This window comes from Leptinotarsa decemlineata, unplaced genomic scaffold (assembly GCF_025532065.1).
Source record: "Leptinotarsa decemlineata unplaced genomic scaffold, Ldec_3_MD MMD2_tig00001019_RagTag_RagTag, whole genome shotgun sequence".
Lineage (NCBI taxonomy): Eukaryota > Metazoa > Arthropoda > Insecta > Coleoptera > Chrysomelidae > Leptinotarsa > Leptinotarsa decemlineata.
The window spans coordinates 3,153,397-3,172,646 of NW_027412557.1; the positions used below are offsets into that span (position 1 = coordinate 3,153,397).

General features: G+C 32.4%; 1 protein-coding gene across 2 annotated transcripts in view; it reads right to left on the minus strand.

The window, feature by feature from the left end:
- The window catches only part of LOC111515952 (juvenile hormone esterase), a 92,210-nt gene that overhangs the window by 2,794 nt on the left and 70,166 nt on the right, over nt 1-19,250 (minus strand). For both annotated transcript variants that reach the window (XM_074175334.1, XM_074175333.1), the window contains 3 exons: nt 14,970-15,139; nt 5,741-5,876; nt 205-352 (listed from right to left, as the gene is read on the minus strand). In XM_074175334.1, the coding sequence (XP_074031435.1) occupies nt 205-352; nt 5,741-5,876; nt 14,970-15,139 (454 nt within the window). The remainder of the gene's footprint in view (nt 1-204; nt 353-5,740; nt 5,877-14,969; nt 15,140-19,250) is intronic.

A 19,250-nucleotide genomic window follows, 5' to 3' on the forward strand; every position in this document is an offset into this window, starting at 1 on the left:
CTAAGTTCAAATTTGTGAAATGATTTCAAATTAAAATATTCTGGGAGAAAAAAGCGATCTGAAAAGTTTCAATTATTGTTCGAAATTTCTGAGATACCAGTACATATCGGTTATTGAAAATAAAACAAATATATACGTCCTCCTTATTTCACTTCACATATTTCTGCTTGGATATCTTATTCATCAAATGCTGCACATACTCACTGGTATTTGATGAAGTTAGTCCATAAAACTAACATTCTTTTCATTGTCAATTGATCGGATTCGGGGTAGTCGGTAGGATCACCTGCATGTCCTTCTACTCCTCCAAAGAGATACTTTAATTCGGCCGTATGTGCAACCGAATCTGTTCCTGAGGAAAAAAGTAAAAAAATGTTTGAGTCCTGATAAAATTATAAAATGATGAAAAATTTTTCGGTGAGTAACTGAAATATTTTGTACTATGCTCTCTTGGCCAGTACAAGAAAACCAAGACATTTTAGGTACCCAAGATTGTGGCTTTTTGGGTGTGGGATTGTTTGTCAGTACTAGCACACTCATATGTGATACGAGCCTACTTCTTTTCATTTTCACCAAACTATTAGAATAACTCATAAATACACCGAGGGTCGAAATAATTGACCACAAAAATTTTGATACTTTTTGAGAGGAGTTATCAAAATATTATTTGTATTCAAGTCCTGGACATCGATTAATTGGCTATCCGAAATCATTTGTTTTTTCAAAAGTTGAAGTGTAAAATATGAATAAAGACCAGTTTTGGAATGAAGAATCAATTTACTACATCTCCTGAGGATGATAACTTGGCTGGTGAAACGCGCATTGATAAAGGTATTACATTTCTGGTGTTCGGGAGCAGTACTTGTTTTGGATTTATGCTACTTCAGAGGATTCAGTTCTACCTTTCACTTTGATGCCATATGAAGATATTATATCAACCACAGTTCATTAATTGTTGAATGATGAATTGATCGGAATCGAATTTTGGAATATAAAGTATTAAAACAAGAAAAAGATTTTCTGAATGATCTTGAAACTAACGAAAAATACAGAAAGAAATACAGAAAGAAATGATGCCCCCAAAAGTTGTCAAAAGATTAACGGTCGAAGAACATTCATCAGCAGATAGTGGAGAAAACAAGAAAATAACACGCCAGTCGGAGGTAGAAAAAAAAAACGGCGCACAAGGTCAACCAGTTAGAGATACTAAATTATACTGAAAGTAATTAAATTATATACATATACTTCACTACATTATATAACTTGTTCATTATCGTCTTCTGTGATAAATTTCACATAATTATCTGTACATACATAGTGTTTACACGTGCTGTCAAACTAGTAAGTAAATCATCCGTGCTATACAAGCCAGGATTTATCAGTCTTACTGTAACACTTACAAAAAATAGATTAACTACAAAAACTAAATGATATGAACCCGTATATTAGGGAATTTAATACACAAAAACTATAAACAGAGATAGCAATAAATTTCGACGTATGTAATTCGTTATGTTCTCACAAATAAGAATATGAATAAATTCACATTTCATCATTCACATCTCTATATGTACTCGTATAATTCTAGGTTTAGTCATATGTTTTAATTCACATTTGTTATTATTGTTGATCATGTGGGGCACTCTGTAGTGTTGCAATCTTTCTGAACAAGGACTTACCCTATAGAATAGACAGCAACTCTGCAAATGTGCAGTCATCAATGAACAATGGCCATATTAAGAATAGAACACTGAATAAAATATAAAACATATTCTATATGATGAAATTGGCCGATACTTGATAAAAATCCATAACTGACGTATTCAAAAAATATTTTATTGTGAGATTTTCACTAAACAGTTTTACAAAAAAGCAAACACGTGTTTTGCCATACAATGGCTTCTTTGAGTATATTTTTACTAACCATATTCTACATATTCAATGCTTAATATACCTAATCTAACAATTTGAAGTACATACATCAAGTACCTGACTTTTACCTGAGTTTGTAATGAATTAAATAACCTGAGCTCAAGTCTCAGTTTCCACATTTGGAAAAATATTCAGTAACGGGAAGTTATTTAATGGGGAATGTTCTTCCTGGCGAAAATCAAGTAGTTTTCATAAAAGAGCTCTAAAACAACGCATTTCAAACTTATTATTTCAACCTTTTTCTTTAAAAAATTATTTAAATACTTAAAAAAGAGGAATGAAATAATGCATTCAACATTTAAAGGGATTCGTTTCTATTTCACCATTTGACAACATCGGTTATAGGTAATAAAGGACAATGAATCTGTTACCTGTATGAGACAAACAAAGATAACATATTTCAGAGGCGTGCTGTTCTGTTTACTTATGTTCCGAGTTCCGAGACATTCTGTGACATATGACATTTTGTGCACCTTACCTATCTTCCTCTATATAAATAAATAACAGTACAAATTTATATTTTGCCTTTATTATTGCTTTGTAAACATAATTTCCCTTTTTTAAAGTAGAATATTTAGGTACGTATAAATTATTTCAACTTGATATAGGCGCTGTTGCCAATATGTGAATTAGAAACAAGTCCCTTTGAAAATTAAAACCCAACATTTAAAACATTTGAAAAAGTCATGAATTAAACTCAACTTTATTTTGTTCAAACTTGCATTTGCTGTAATAACCAAAATTGAGGAACATTCCCCATTCAATTGTGAAATTAGGTATATTAGGCATTGAAAATGTAGGCTATTGTTAGAAAAGACACGCCTGAAGAAGCCATTGTATGGCGAAACACGTGTAGCGTTTTCGTAAAACTTTTCAGTGAAAATTTCACAATGAAGTGTTTTTTGAATAAGTTGAAACATGAATATTACTGGAGTTATATCCCAACCATTATTTTAACACCTCGACACATCTTTCGATCACCAAGTGATCATTTTCAAGAAAAAGATTAATCTAAAAATACGTACAGTGTTATTCTTATTTATACCATACATACATACCTCTTCTAGATACCTGCATCTCAAGTGTCTTGAATTAATTTCACAATAATATTGCCTTATCTACCTAATATTATACTATATAGGGTGTAACTGAATGAGTGTAAAACATTCAAGGAGGTGATTCCTCATCGAAAAAAAGATAGAATATTTTATATAAAGAAACTTTATTGGAGCATCCTTTATTAAGATACATCCCCTTGAAGGGGGTACATAAAATTTGTATAATATTTTTTTTCACAAGCACTGAAGAAGTTACAATATTGAAATTATTCTGACGTTTTGTACTACCGAAAAGACACTTAGCCAGTAATTTATTTGGTTTACCCCATGGTTATAAGGGGTGGAAAACGCAACCCCTAAAATTTATTTCCAATGTAACTTTTTCTCTTATCATTTGTTTAACATTAAAAAATTCATTTCCGATAGCGTGTTTCATTCTCAATAAAAAATGTCACTTGGGTTTTTTGACCAAAATAAACCAGTTCGCAGCAAAACATTATTTTACGAACAACTACAGAGATACATCGTCATAAATGCGAACTGGATTTATTGTTATTTTGTAGTTAGTACCTGCATTAAACGAATAAAGGGTAATAAACAAAACTAATTTATTGATAACAAAACACACAACATGTAGAAATCATAGTAAATGTTCAATATGTCTACCTTCAGACATTACGCATGCGTCTAGACGTCGGCGCATTGAGCCACGTATTCGCTCAAATATTCCTGGAGTCTCTCTGATTACCCTGCACGCATCGATAAAGCGGTTTCTTAAGTCCTCTACATCGCGAACGGGAGTACGATAAACCAAATGCTGTAAATGGCCTCAAATAGAGAGATCAAGAGGATTGAGATCCGGGGATCGAGCGGGCCAGTTCTGTGGTCCTCCTCGACCTATCCACTGATTTGCATATGTTTCAGTTAAATGCTGACGTGCTACCTGCTATGGGGCGGGAGCCCCATCATGCATAAAAAACATATTCCTTCTGACGCCCAAAGGAACTTCCTCCAGCAGTACTGGATGCACTTCTCTTAAAAATTGAACGTATGCCTCACCATTTAATCAAGGAGGTAGAAAATGAGGCCCAATTAAATCATCCCCATAACTCCAAGCCACACGTTAAGAGAAAACTGTTCTTGATGGTTAGTTTCGACAATAGCGTTGGGGTTTTCATCAGCCCCTATGTGGTAATGAAAATTAATAATCTTGTCCCGAGAAAAACTACATTCGTCTGTGGATTCTATCGTCTTCAGAAAGTCACAATTTCTTCTAATCATTTCCAGCATCCAATTGCAAAATTCAAGACGGTTCGGAGAGTATCGGGGTAACAGTGTCTGTACTCGTTGCAGATGGTAAGGGTATAAGAGTCGTTCCTTTAAAATTCGAAATACCGTCATATGATCAACATTTAGCTGGAAAGCAACCTTTCTAGTACTGGTAGTAGGTTGTTTTTCAATCAAATTAAGTACTGCTTCCTCAAGCTGTGGTGTTTGTACTTCTCGATGGCGACCACAATCCTGCGTTCTTTTGTCGAATGAACCATATTCTTGTAATCGTTGATGAAGTCGAGCAAATATTCTATGTGAAGGATGCTGCCGTTGAAGATACATTTCAGCATATCTTTTAGAAGCTTCTATCCCATTCCCCTGCGACAGACTGTAAACGTAATGCATATCAGCCATTTTCTCATCTGTGTATGCCATATCAATAACAAGTGAATTATTGAAGTAACAAATTGAGAACAGAACAACAGAAGAACAGAACAACACACAATTAGTATTAATTCAATTTCGAAAATTCACAAACTGACAGTGTCATACCAATTTAATTGTCACTATCGCTAATAGTGACCTACTAGATAGATTAGTTTCGTATTTTCGCATTTATGGCGATGTATCTCTGTAGTTATTCGTAAAATAATTTTTTTGTTGCGAACTGGTTTATTTTGGGCAAAAAACCCAAGAGACATTTTTGTTTAGAATGAAACAGGCTATCGGAAATTAATTTTTAAATGGTAAACAAATAATAAGACAAAAAGTTACTTTGGAAATAAATTTTAGGGGTTGCGTTTTCCACCCCTTACAACCATGGGGTAAACCAAATAAATTTCTGGCTAAGTGTCATTTTGGTAGTACAAATTGTCAGGTTGATTTCAATATTATAATTTTTTTAGTGCTTGTGAAAAAAATTGTTATATGTTGTTATGTATCCCCTTTAAGGGGCTATATCTTAACAAGGGATGCCCCAATGAAATTTCTTTATATGAAATATCCTATCTTTTTTTCGATGAGGAATCACTTCCTTAAATGTTTTACACTTATTTAGTTACACCCTGTATAGATTGTTGAAATAATTATTAGATTTATCTGACTATTACATAAGAACACATTGTTAAATTAATTTAAGTGTAGTAGATAAAAAATGTCTTAAGTTAGTTTATTTTTCCACATGCATTTTTATGTCATGCACAAGTTCAATGAGATTCAGTGGCTTGACATGTTTATTTCTGTATTCCTTTTTGTTTATACAATGTATATGTATTTCATTCTCTGAAATAAACATTATTATTATACTTTTTCAAAACACGTTGTGGATTTTCCCATAGTTTGAATGATATCGAAACTTTTATCAGAATGATTCAGTGCCCTTATATAGCCAGAGGAAAGTTTCTGGATCGAATTTATTGTTGATTCGTTGATTGGAAGGAATGTGATGAAGTATATGTTTCTTGAAGTATATATCTTACCTGTTACATTGGGTAAATATGAAAGGCCGTCCATCACACCTTGATATGAAAATTGATATAAATAAACTGGAGAAAACTTCGAAGCCAGTTCAGCGTGGCGAATAACAGGTGTAATGAATGTATCACCACTCAGGAACTAGAATGAAAATGATTCATTAAGAATATATTATTGGAAAAATAATCAAATATGTATGAAACTGTACGAAAAAATGTTATTATAGACTAGGGCGAGCGCTTCAAAATGGTAAAGAGTAAAAAAAATAATGGTAAGATGAAACCCTTCAGAAAAGGAAGAGAATATGATTAAAATGAAGAAACAAATGAATTACGGGCGATCTGAGTTCGAGAAGTGGAAGGAGTGAGTTTTTAAGGGTAAGAAATGGTTTATCTCGATTTCCGGCAAAACTACAAATCCTAGGGAAAAAAGTTAAATGGCAAAGTTGTAGATAATAAAAAGATCCACAACTTTTGAATTCACATTTTTTTTAAATAAACAAAACAATTATGTGAACAATTCAAATAACCAAGTTTTGGTTTTTTATTTTTATCTATTTAAAAAAAAATTCTACAAAATTTGGTGAAAACTTACGTTTTTATGTCCCAAATTTATTTTTTCAACTCATTTTGACTTAATATCAAAGAAGGACCCTAATTTTCAATCGAAATTTCTTGCGTCAAAATATCAGCTTCTTTCAAAAAATCGGTATGCTTTTTGTTTGTTGAAATATCCACTTTCCGATGGTATAAAAAATATACATTACAGTAGTAAATGTTCTAAGAAAATGCAAAAATTCGAAAAAAACTCAAATTCGAATTTTTTTTCAATCATTTTGTACAATTACTCAAAAAACGTAAGATTCTATGTTATGTTGATGAACGAAATAATTGTAAATCGAAGTAAACCACTATAATTAACAAAGAAATAAGTTATTAAAGTTAATATTCAAAGAGGCATCTACAATATTTTGAAAAGGTTGTATAATCTCCTTTAAATGATATTTGTAGATGCCCATTTATTGCGCTTCCAAAATAATTTATATACCTGTGTGACCTACAGAACATTTTAGCCCATTTCATAGATAAGTGAGAAAGGAGCTAGGAGGATCTGGGCCTTACATTATGTCAATATTTTCTGGAATTATTGGCAGTAATTCTGTAAATTGCCATGAAGCGTATGAAGAAGGAATTAATTTTGGCAGTGTAAAATTTAAAAACATTTCAATTTTCCGTTAAAGTAAGAGGAGATATTATAGCCATTGATACATTATTGCTATTTCAAAGGATATCGTTAACGATAAACAGTAAAAAAGATATGGAAACTTATTTACAATACGAGCTTGCACCTTTTCCACTGTCATTTTTTACAGAAAATGGCCTCAGGAAAAATGTAAAATTTCAACTCTACGAATTATTTGTGAATATGAATAGACCAACGCATTCAGACGGCATAGTGCATGTCGTCGACGATGGATTTTTACTGCACAAAGTAATTTGGCAGAAAAATGAAACGGTGGAAGAGATCATGAATAAATATTTGGAGTCTCGTGGTGGCCGTGGTAATAACGTCCGTCTACAAAGAAGGTACGCGGATACTATGTGCTATCGTGGGGCTCTTTTTTGTGTTGTTATAGTCCATTGTAATGAATATTGAAATTTATGAAAGTTTTTAAAAAGTGAAGTTTGAGGGCTGTATTATTCACACCGGTATCCAGGCAAGGGTGGTTCGGATAACCACGTAAAGGGACTTTGTATGTGAAGTCAAAAATCCGAAGGTCTTCCGAAGAGGAGGCAACATTGAGCAGGAGGCGATAATAAAAAAGTACTGTGTTTTTTTTGTTATAAAAAGTGTGACAAAAAAAGGGGTGGCAGCATTGCTTCGAGCAAGACCGCTGCGCCCCCGACGAAGCTTTTGTCAAATTGATGTCAATTTGATAGGAGGAGCCTGGGACAAATGCACTCGAGTGGGAAGCAACGTCCAATAACTTAGAGAGAGAAAGAGAATAAATATTTGCGCTATGTAGAAAAGCATTACGCATCAATCAGCTATATTGTCTTTGATGGGTACCCCGAAATCAAAAAATCAGTTAAAGTCACAACAGTACCAGCAGCTGCTTCAACTAAAAGAGAAGAATATAGTCGTAGAAAAACGTCAGACAGTATTCCAGAGTTTGATTATCAAAACCATACAAAAATTGTTTTTCGGTTGTTGTTCCGGTTGAGATACAACATCTGGATTTGCCAGAAAAGAAAAAAATAGTACCGTAAATTCATTATTAGACGTTAAAAATTTGTCAAATTTGACCAATGTTTTTTATAAGAAAGATGCAACTAAAGAAGATGTGAAAAAATTGATTACAATTAAAGAAATCTGAATCAATTTAGATTTCACAAATATCAATTGACAAAAATCAAATCATCTTTCATTTTGTCAAACCTCCCACCCACAGAAGGAGCAGCAGAACAACATTGTTACAGGGCATATTATCAGCTTCAAACTTAGTTGGGCAAGGAACTGACAGATACAGATTGAGGCTGGATGCAACATCAACGTGGCATTATGCCCAAATTTACAGAAAACGAATTAATTTCGGAAGTATTGATTGAAACTATTTGCTGCAGCTGTGGAACTAGATATAACAGTTTAGAATGTGGCTGCCGAAAACATGGTTTAAAATGCACAAATTGATGCTCAAATTGTCATGGTTCTGAAAACTGATGCAATATAGAAGAAGAAATTGTGGATAAGGAACCAATGCAGACCGGAAATAATATTGGAGACAAAGAAAGTGATGATCTTTAAAGATTTCAAAGGTCAACTAGAATTGGAAAGGTTTGTCGAATCTAACGATGAAGAAATGCCATCACAGAGACAAAAACTATTGAATGAGTGATTAAAATTCAAGATAAGGTAACAATAAAAAACAAGAATAACGTTTTTAAAAATATTATGATTAATAACGTAATCAGAATGAAGTATCTAAATTCAATAGTACGATTTACATGTGTATTTATATGATTTTCTATGACATGAATGTAATTAAAATTTAATAAATGAACTTTTCAACTGAATAAAATTTCAGGAATCACATTTTTTTGATGAAATTGTACATAACGATTGAGAACATTTTTTTGAACTTGAGTTTTTTAAAATACTTTGCATTTTATGAGAACATTAATAATAATATATATTTTTTTACACCATCAGAAAGTAGAGATTCCAACGAATGAAAAGTACAAAACTGATATTTTGACTGGACAATTTTCGATTGAAAATTATGGTGTTTGATATTGAGTCAAAATAAGGTGAAAAATTAAATATAATGAATCAAATGAATTACAGTGTATACATAAACAGGTAAGTTTCCACCAAATTTCGTAGACATTTTGAAAAAGATAAAAATAAAAAACCTAAAACTAGGTTATTTGAATTTTTCACATAAATTCTGAGGTTATGTGAAAAAAATTGTGAATACAAAAGATGTATATCTTTTAATCCCCTACAGTTTTGCCTTTTAACTTTCTTCCATATCCCCCTCCTTTTCTAAAGGGTTTCATCCTACTGTTAATTTTTTGGTTTCAAAAATTATCGACCCTGATCTATTATTGGGAGGACAATTATGGTGTGCATTAACTGAGAATCGATCAAATCACGTTGCTTAACTAGAGTTTTTCAGATATTTGAAAACTAATTTCAAACTATAAATGTTTACACACTGTAGTAAAATTTATTATTTCATGAAAAGTTTTTTCATATTTCAAAAATGTTTGTTACGCCCCTGATTAACACCCTGATGTTAATTGTTCAAAGCCACTAATGCAGTCGTGTGACGATTCAGTTTTACAATTAAAAGTTCAAAGTGAATCAGCTAGGTACAAATTTATTTATGGTCCACCGAGTAAAGATTCAACAAAAACAGTAAAACAGTGTTATTTGTTCCACTAAATTCCAAATCATTCGAACGGGAACAGTCTTAGATCGATTTGTTGGGATAAACCGAGTGGGGAAAGTCATCTATAGTTTACTATCAAAAGTGATGTAGTAATAAAACCCCATTATACACATTCAAAAATGAAGTATATACAGAAAATACATGAAATAATTGGGTTATTTCAAAAGTTTTGACCGTTTTAATGTCATGTGTTTTTGTAGCTCCATATCCCAATAAATATTCGTTCTGTAATCGGGTCAAAACATTAGGGCAGAGTCCTATTGTGAGGAAATCGACGAAATTTAGCGTCGAAGTTTTGCCCCACCCAACATATTTCCCAGACCTTTCGCCAACTGACTATCATTTTTCCCACCAGTAGAAACTGGGCCGCCGACTCTATCGAATCCCCAGCACACAATTTTTGTGCTGACGGAATTGATCGACTTGTGTCACGTTGGCAAAAGTGTACTTACTGATTCGAATGGCGCTTCTTTCGGTTAAATCGAATAAGTATGGTATGCACTGAGATATTAAAGTTTGAAGTAAACTCATAAAAATGGGCACAACTTTCAAAACAATCTCATAATTTTCCAACGAATATGGAGAATTTTCTTAATATAATAATATTGTTCAACAATTTTATGGAAGTTCTAGCTTCAGCAAAGGAACATATTGTAAAGAATTTTTTTTTCACAAAGTGAATAAAATGTTCAGAACGAATGTTGTAGCAGAAACGAATGTATTTGTAACAATGTCGAAGTAATTCACAAATAAAGCTATTGAATTGTTGATCGATACTGGAAGTTCAAGATCGATATTTTAACCGTCTACTGTCAAGAAATTATTTTCCATACCTGCTCTTTCAGAAATAACTCAAGAATTGATTTCACCTTATTTGATTTCCACGACTTCTTTGGCAGTGTTTTAGGAATATCATATTCAATAGAATAGAAGATTGATAGGAAATACTGTCGAAATTCTTTTGAAGTTCAAACAGTATACAGATACTGGTTTAAAGTAAATCAGTTGGGGAGACCGGGGTTGGAAGTCACATTTTTTGCTTTTTGCATTTTTAGTGTCCTTCTTTATAAATTATTAATGATATTTTTTATCAATATATAGTGTTTTATACTCATTTGAAAAAAATATTTTTTTTCTCTCATCATCCATAGACATCATCCATGGAGGAAATATAACAATTCATATGGAAAAGAAAAAGTTTGATTTTTAACACCGGGCCGAGAATGGTTGTCACAGTATCTGGGGCAAGTAGTCACATAGGTAATTGAAGAGTATAAAAACATTCAAATAAATATTTTCATTGAAAGTGGAATAATATGCATAATTAATTATATCCAAAAAGAGAAAAAAAAATGTCTCATTTGTAGGAAAAAAACATATTTGCTTCAAATCCTCCTCTGGTAACCGAAATACCAAAAATATCCATCAGACCGCAATGCTTGTAAACTGAAAATACCCATCCTAACGGAATTATATATTTAGTCAATATAAAATTCAGTGAATATTCGAAGTCATTATGGTTTTTCGAATATTTTTGGAAGACGAACCGAAATAAATTCTTGTGGCCATAAGTATATATCTTTCTAATTCTTTCTTCTATTTGTCGGTGAAGATTTGCATATATCTACCTTTGATAACCAATTTTTGTTGCTGGCATTGATGACGCCATGCTGCTTATCTCTTCGACAGTGAATTTTTTACAGAACCGTGTCAGAGTGCAATAATAATCAATTCCAAAATCACTTCTTTTGCAACACGTAGAGGCCCCGTCAAGTTGAGACAACCAGCCTCAAAACATATATCAAAATATAACCCTCTGAAATAACTCTGACTCGATATTCATTCATAAAAACGGATAGTATTATCATGAATCACATATGTCACATCAAAAATACATAAAATGATATATATCTACACAAAATTTTAGTATACTGATGAGACTCGACACTAACGCATAAAATTTTACTTTTGCCGTCCGAAAAAACAAATGTACTATATCTCCTTCACACAGTATGAGAGTGAATTGAAGTGACGTTTGGGTGGGGATATTGCTCTCGCGATCCTTCGATTTTGTTCGATAAACTCTTCCGTTCGTTCAATTTTCCAATATGACCGCTGTGACAACCAAACCCGTGAGACAACCATACATGGTCTCCCCTAAGTAATAAAATTTCTTCGTATCCTCACATTTCAGGGAACACTTGATATATTCATTCCGCTAGTATTGACAACAACTTGAACAAATATCGCTGATTTGATACGTACAGACCACATGAACGAGAAAACTATGCTATACTGAAACTTTATATACAATTTTTAGAGATAAATCAACATTCACCTTGAAAGTCAAGCACGAAATTGAAGCAACGACGTACGAAATCCCCGTACAGAAGTCAAAAACGTTTTGCACTCTACTACTATTGAACATTTCTGAATGAACCATTGTATAGTGAAACACGTAAATGGTTCAGTCAAAATCTTATAGCTTTGACGCCTGGTCATATTACATGTTCTGAGCACTGAACTACATCAACTCATATAATTATATATCATTTGACGATGAAATAGGTGAGGCCAAAGAATATTCCAGGTACTTCCTGCACTAGCACACAGGTTTTTCTAACCATTTGAAAAAACTCTTTTTGATGCATTTGATTCTCCATACAAATTTACCTTAGTTCAGCGTCGATAATTTTTGTAACCAAAAAAAAAAAAAATAACAGTAGGATGAAACCCATTAGAAAATAAGGGAAATATGATTAAAATGAAAGGAAAAATAAAGTACGGGCGATCTGAGTTCGGGAAGTGGGAGCTTAGTCTAATTTTCAATCGAAAATTCTCGCAACAAAATATCAGCTTTTTTCAAAGAGTCGGTGTGCTTTTTGTTCATTGAAATCTCTACTTTCTGATGGTGCAAAAAATATACATTACTATAGTAAATGTTCTCAGAATTGTTTTTCAATCATTATGTACAATTTTGAGCTATTTATTAAAATTAACACTTCAATTACTCAAAAAACGTAAAATTTCCTATTACTTTGATAAACGAAACAATTGCAAATCGAAATATACTACTGTAATTAACAGACAAATAAGTTAATAAAGTTAATATTTAATAAGAAATCTACAATATTTTGAGAAAGTTGTAGAATCTATTTTAAATAATATTTGTAGATGAAAGATATTTCATAGAGAAGTGGGGAAGGAGCTAAGAGGGTCACAGTCACAAGAGTTTTCCTGTAAACAAGAAGAAGAAGATGCTGATGCTGACTTAATTAAGACCTCGATAGAAATTGCCAGAGATAATAATAAAACTGTCATTGTTGTGGGTCAAGATATTGATCTTTTGGTCCTTTTAAATCAATTAAATTAAAAAAATCATGAGATTTATTTTGTCGAACCAGGTTTGGGAAATGTAAAGGATCTATTTTTCACGTCTAATGGTTTCAAACAAGAATCCTTCAAAAATATTGTTGCATTTCTGCATTGTTTTTCTGGTTGCGATACATCTGGATTTGTCGGAAAAGGAAAGAAAAGTATCGTAAATTCATGATTATACCCTAAAAATTTGTCAAATTTGGCCAATGTTTTTTAAAAGAAAGATGCAAGTGAAGAGGATATAAAAATGGATTATAATTGATCAAATCTATTAATAAATGTAAAAATGAAAAAATAACACTGAATCAATAAGAATTCAAAAATATCAACTAGCAAAAATTAAATCATCTTTCTTTTTGGCAAACCTCCCACCCACAGAAGGAGCAGCAGAACAACATTGTTACAAGGCATATTATTAGCTTCAAACTTGGTTGGGTAACGAACTGATTGGGGTTGGAAACAACATCAACGTGGCATTATGCCCAAATTTACAGAGAAAGACTTATTTCCGGAAGTATTGCTTAAAAGCATTTGCTGCAACTGTGAAACTGGATGTAACAGCTTAAAATGTGGCTGTCGAAAACATGGTTCAAAATGCAAATATTTATGCTCAAATTGTCATGGTTCTGAAAATTGCTCCAATATGTAAGATAAAACCTACGAGGAAGTTAATGATTCAAATGAAATTGTGGATGAAGAACCAATGCAGACTGAAAATAATATTGGAGACGAAGAAGGTGATAGTGTTGAAGATGTCAAAGGTCAACTAGAATTAGAGAGGTTTGTCTAATCTAACGTTGAAGATATGCGATCAAAAAGACAAAAACTAATGGATAAGTGACTGAAATTTAAGCAAAGTTATTTATGAATAACAAGGTTAACGTTTTTAAAAGTATTGTAATTAATAACGTAATCAGAATGAAGTATCTGAATTCAATAGTGCGATTTACATGTATATTTATATTTTATGAGGTTTTCTATGACATGAATGTAATTATAATTTAATAAATAAACTTTTTAACTGAATAAAATTGCAGCAGTCACATTTTTTTCATGAAATTGTACAAAATGATAAAAAAAATTCTAATTCGAGTTTTTTTTTTTCGATTTTTTGCATTTTCTGAAATCATTTACTACAGTAATGTATATTTTTTCACACCATCAAAAAGTAAAGATTTCAACGAACAAAAAGCATACCGACTTTTTAAAAAAAGCTGATCTTTTGATGCGAGAATTTTCGATTGAAAATTAGGGTGCATTTCTGATATTAAGTGAAAATAAGGTGAAAAAATTATTATTTTAAATCGAATAAATTACAAAGTGTATTTGGGACATAAAAAGGTGAGTTTTCACCGAATTTCGTAAAAAAAAATTTTTCAAAGATGAAATTCAAAAACCAAAAACTTGATTATTTGAATTTTTCACATGAATTTTTGAGGTTATGTGAAAAAATTGTAAAAACAGAAGTTGTTGATCCCTCTATTACCTATAACTTTTTTCCATAGGACTTGTATTTTTGCCGGAAATCGGGATAAACCATTTTTCACCCTCAAAAACTCACCCCCTCCCACTTTACGAACTCAGATCGCTCGCAATTCATTCTTCCTTTCATTATTATAAAATTCTCTTCCTTTTCTAATGGGTTTCATCCTACTGTAATTCTTTTTGTTTTCAAAAATTATCGACCCTGGTCTACCTGTGTTAGAAGAAATTCATTCTGTGAATAATTCACTAAGTTCTCGTAGATTCATTGTCAGTCACCAAGATATTACAAAAAAAATTCTAGAAAGGATTTTATGATACAGTATGAAAAATTACCAGAATGAGTATTTTGTTTTGAACTCATTAATCCATTCAATTTCCTACAACTGGGAAAAACTAACAAAACAAATAATATTCACCCTAACAAATGCTCCAGGATCATTCTTGAATGTTCCATTTGTATAAATAGATTTATATTTTGAAGCTGCAATTCCCACATCATTGTCTGCCACATGCAGTCTTGAATCTATAATATAACTTGCATTTTGATCAAATGAGCCTCCTCTCCTTGCAATTTCCTCAACAGTCACTGGAAATAGAATAATATATTTTCAGTAATAATTATAGGTATTCTGAAACAGAAGCAACTATTTTCGCTCAAAAAAACACTGTGAACTCAAAGAAGAGTCGGAACCCCGCTGCGCATTGTAAGAACTATATATAAGTATTCATTCATTGTAGTTCATTGGACCAAGGTAGATATTCTTCAATAACCAAATATTTGTACAGAAAAATAGTTACAATGAATATAGATTCAGTAGCGAAAGTTATCTCATTGCTTTCTCGAAAATTACCTTAAACACTTTTAGTTATCTTCATTATGTTTTTCTCTCAATGATCATGTACAGGACCTATTTTTCGGAAATATAGAAAAATACTGCAACTTTGTCATTTATCAGTTTTATTCAAAATAATTTACTGGCTACTTCCTTAGAAAACACATTTTGAAGTTTCATACTCAACTTTAGATTTGTCACTACCTGAAAAAGCTGCAAAAATGCATGTGGTTTTTTTCCAACCTCGATTTATGAACTGAAATTTTAGCATCATATTAGTACAATCCAGTTAATAATTGGATCAGAGATACGTGCATTTTCCGTTATCATCTCAAAGGCGCATATAGGGCGTATATAATTTCCGAAATGCATAATCTGTATCTCTAAACATTTCAAACACTTGTGATTACGGTAGACAATGGTTTCAAATAAACCACTTTGAAAGCAGATGACGAACTTCAGTTTCAAACTTCAATCCACTTGATGAAGACAGAGATCAGATGATGATTAAATACCTACGCTCTCATTATTATTATTCCCATAATTTTAAACGGGTTTGAGGGTTACGCTCTTCATTTCCGAAGTGAGTGATCATTGTATCTGAGTAAATGTTATTCCAAAATATAAGCTGTTGCTGCTGAAGCTGTTATGTTCTCAATGTTCAAGAAAAAAAATCATTATTCCATTGTCTAATATGATATACAGGCATGTGTGTATTCTAAATCATTACAGATATGAAGACGATTAAATGGGAAAAAAGGTAACTGTCATGGAAAACAATACAATGGTCGAAGACAATTTATGAGGACTCTCGCCCTTCCCGAGTTATACGGGGAATGGAATTGTTATTTCGGAAGATATCAAAAAATGGGACAAAATGTTATCGAAGTGTACTTTGATGTAATAATAAATATTCGATGAAACGTTTCGTGTCAACATGGCAACCAACACTTTTTTTTTTATTAGCAACTGTCTTTTTTATTATAGATATTGATAAAGCGATAAATTCACAATTCAAGGGTATATCAAATTTGATATTTTTATAGCGTTTCATTTGAAATAACCACCATCATCAGTGACAACAATCAAACAGAAAAACATTTTATTAAATCATGAACTTTTGGGAAAGATGAAACCAATACGGAAAACCGAAGCTACATGGCAATCTGCATTAAATGCTCGAATTGACGACCTCTCTGTTGAATGGACATAAGTTGTCTGTCCAGACAATTTCTGTGGCAATTGTTTAGCATAATAGGTGTGATACTAATACATGCACCTATTTTTTTTTCGAGGTGGTCGCTATCTGTACTTGGTGTTGACAAAACTTTATCCTCTATGTATCCCCAGACAAAAAAATCTAAAGGAGTGAGATCTGGGGATCGAACTGGTCAGTTAATTGGTCCACTGTTTCCAATCCATTTTCTTGGGAATATTGCATCTAAATGTTCCCTTACTATTGTTGCATTATGGGGAGGATAACCACATGTTATTATCGGAAATAAAATCAATTTGTTCGTGTTTAGCCATAAAATGTTTCAGTTTCTAGTCTGATTTGGTCGCGACTGCCTCAATATATACGCTGGGTATCATTTACTGATTACTACTCTCCTCTTTGTTAGTTTTTAATCAGTGGATCCAAGAATCGTGTGTATTGAGTAGACGTAATGAGGCAAAACTGATCACTTCTGCATATAGTCATAAAGGTGTCTATCATCATTTGTAGTTGAGTGTGGTCTACATTAAGATGTCTATACACTGAAATGCGCTTTCATTTCATAAATTATTGTAGACCAAGTGTGGTAGTTCTGACATTGCCGTAAGATGTTGTCAATGGTTTACATTTTTTTTTTTATTTCAGTCATCAATTCATCGTTGATGAATGATATGGCAGATACTATTATTTTTTGAGAAAGGATTTTGACTTTCTATTTCTTCGTCTTGGTACAAATAGAAATGGGAATCTTCCAAAGAGAGAAAGGAAGCAATCAATTTGAAAAAGTAGGTCTAAACATGTATCATGCACTGTATCATGTATCATGCAAAGAAGTAACTTTCAGACACAAACTGAAAGAAAAAGCCCTCTCGAAAGAGCTACTTTCATATAGACATCCAATATTTCGTTGTGAGACACTTGCCTTAGCAATATAATTACCAAACCTAATAACGTTATGAGAAAAAAAAACGCTCGATTAATTCATGAAATTATGATTTTATGTCACGGAATGAGTTTAATTTACTCATGTCATCGATGACATCGTGATGACATTCATCCACTCATTCCAATCCAACAGTTTTTGTATCACGATGGAGAAGTAAAAAGCTAAAACCTTTCTTTTCCAAAAAATTAACCTCTCCAAACAATATTTCCATTTCAATTCAAACAAGATTCTTTTGGCTAGGAGTTAATCAAATAAGCAAATGTCATATCAATACGATGTCACCGATGACATAAGTAGATCAAACTCATTCCGTGACATGAAGTCGTAATTTTATGAATGCAAATAGTGTTTTTTCTCAGAATGTCTTATGGCGAAACATCAGATGTCTACCAGTGAGAATGACAATGGTTCATATAAGTTAAATGAAATGAATAAAATAGTTAGTTAGGGAAAAAAGCGGAGGAAGACAAAAAACCGTGAGCTGAAATCTAATATTTTTCCTGTGTATAATACACAATACAAAAAACCACATTATTACAATATGTTGAAGTCAGAAAATTATCGATGTGGAATTTGAATTTTCAAACAGGTAGGTTATTTTACTTATAGCGTTGCAAGGAAACCAATCAGTAGAAAATCAAATATCTGTCAATGTAATTCTGTGATTTGATTCAAAACTTGCGAACCCAGTAGTCACTGGTTATTTTGAAAAATGTCAAATTCTGAGTTTTCTCTGACTCCACTGGAGTTAGTAGGAGGGTGGTCGAATTATTCAATGATTAATAGTATGTTTCAATCCAATAATAATGTAGACATTTCAAAATATTTCAAACTCATTACATGCGATATTTACGAGTACACATATTAGTGACTTTTCAAATAATGCTCCCGATGAAGTTTATTTAATGGCCAAGGTTGTTGTTGTATTTGGGATTGCAGGAGCTTGTCGAATTTGTGGAATCAGCCAGGTAACATTAGATGAAATGGAAGATTTGGGAACGTTATCAATTGTGAAACTCAAGCAAACAAAGAATGATGTGAATAGGAGTTTTGTAGTTACTGAGGAATATATCAAATTTTACCGAATGTACATAGCTCTTCGTCCAGCAGCAGCAAAGGATCGCCGCCTGTTTTATGCATATCGCAGTGGAAAATGTATCAATCATATTGTGTGAAGCAATCAGTTTTATAAGGTACCTGAAGCAGTGGCTAATTTTCTTCAACTTGGAAATGCCAATTCATATACAGGTCATTCATTTCGAAGATCGTCTGCTACACTTTTAGTTGAATCTGGGGGAGACTTGATGACACTAATGAAATATGGCGGTTGGAAGTCATCAACGGTCGCTGAAGGGTATGTTGATGAATAGGTAGCACACAGGACAGAAATAGCTAATAAAGTGTTTAGAACGTTTGTCAGTGCTGAATTAACACCCACACCCGATTTGCGACCAGGTATATCAACGGCAGTTGTGTCCATGGCAGAAAAAAATATAATTACAACACAAGAAAATCCTACTGTTGTACCGAATAGTTCAACGAACATATCTTTCAAGCAAATCCAATGCACATTTAATCATTGTACTTTTGATATAAAGGAAATGTAACTTTTGTACAAGAAAATATTCCAAAATCAAATTTTCACCTTTACTTATGTTGTAACCCCTATGATGGGTTTGAACTCTGAATTTAAAGCGGAAGA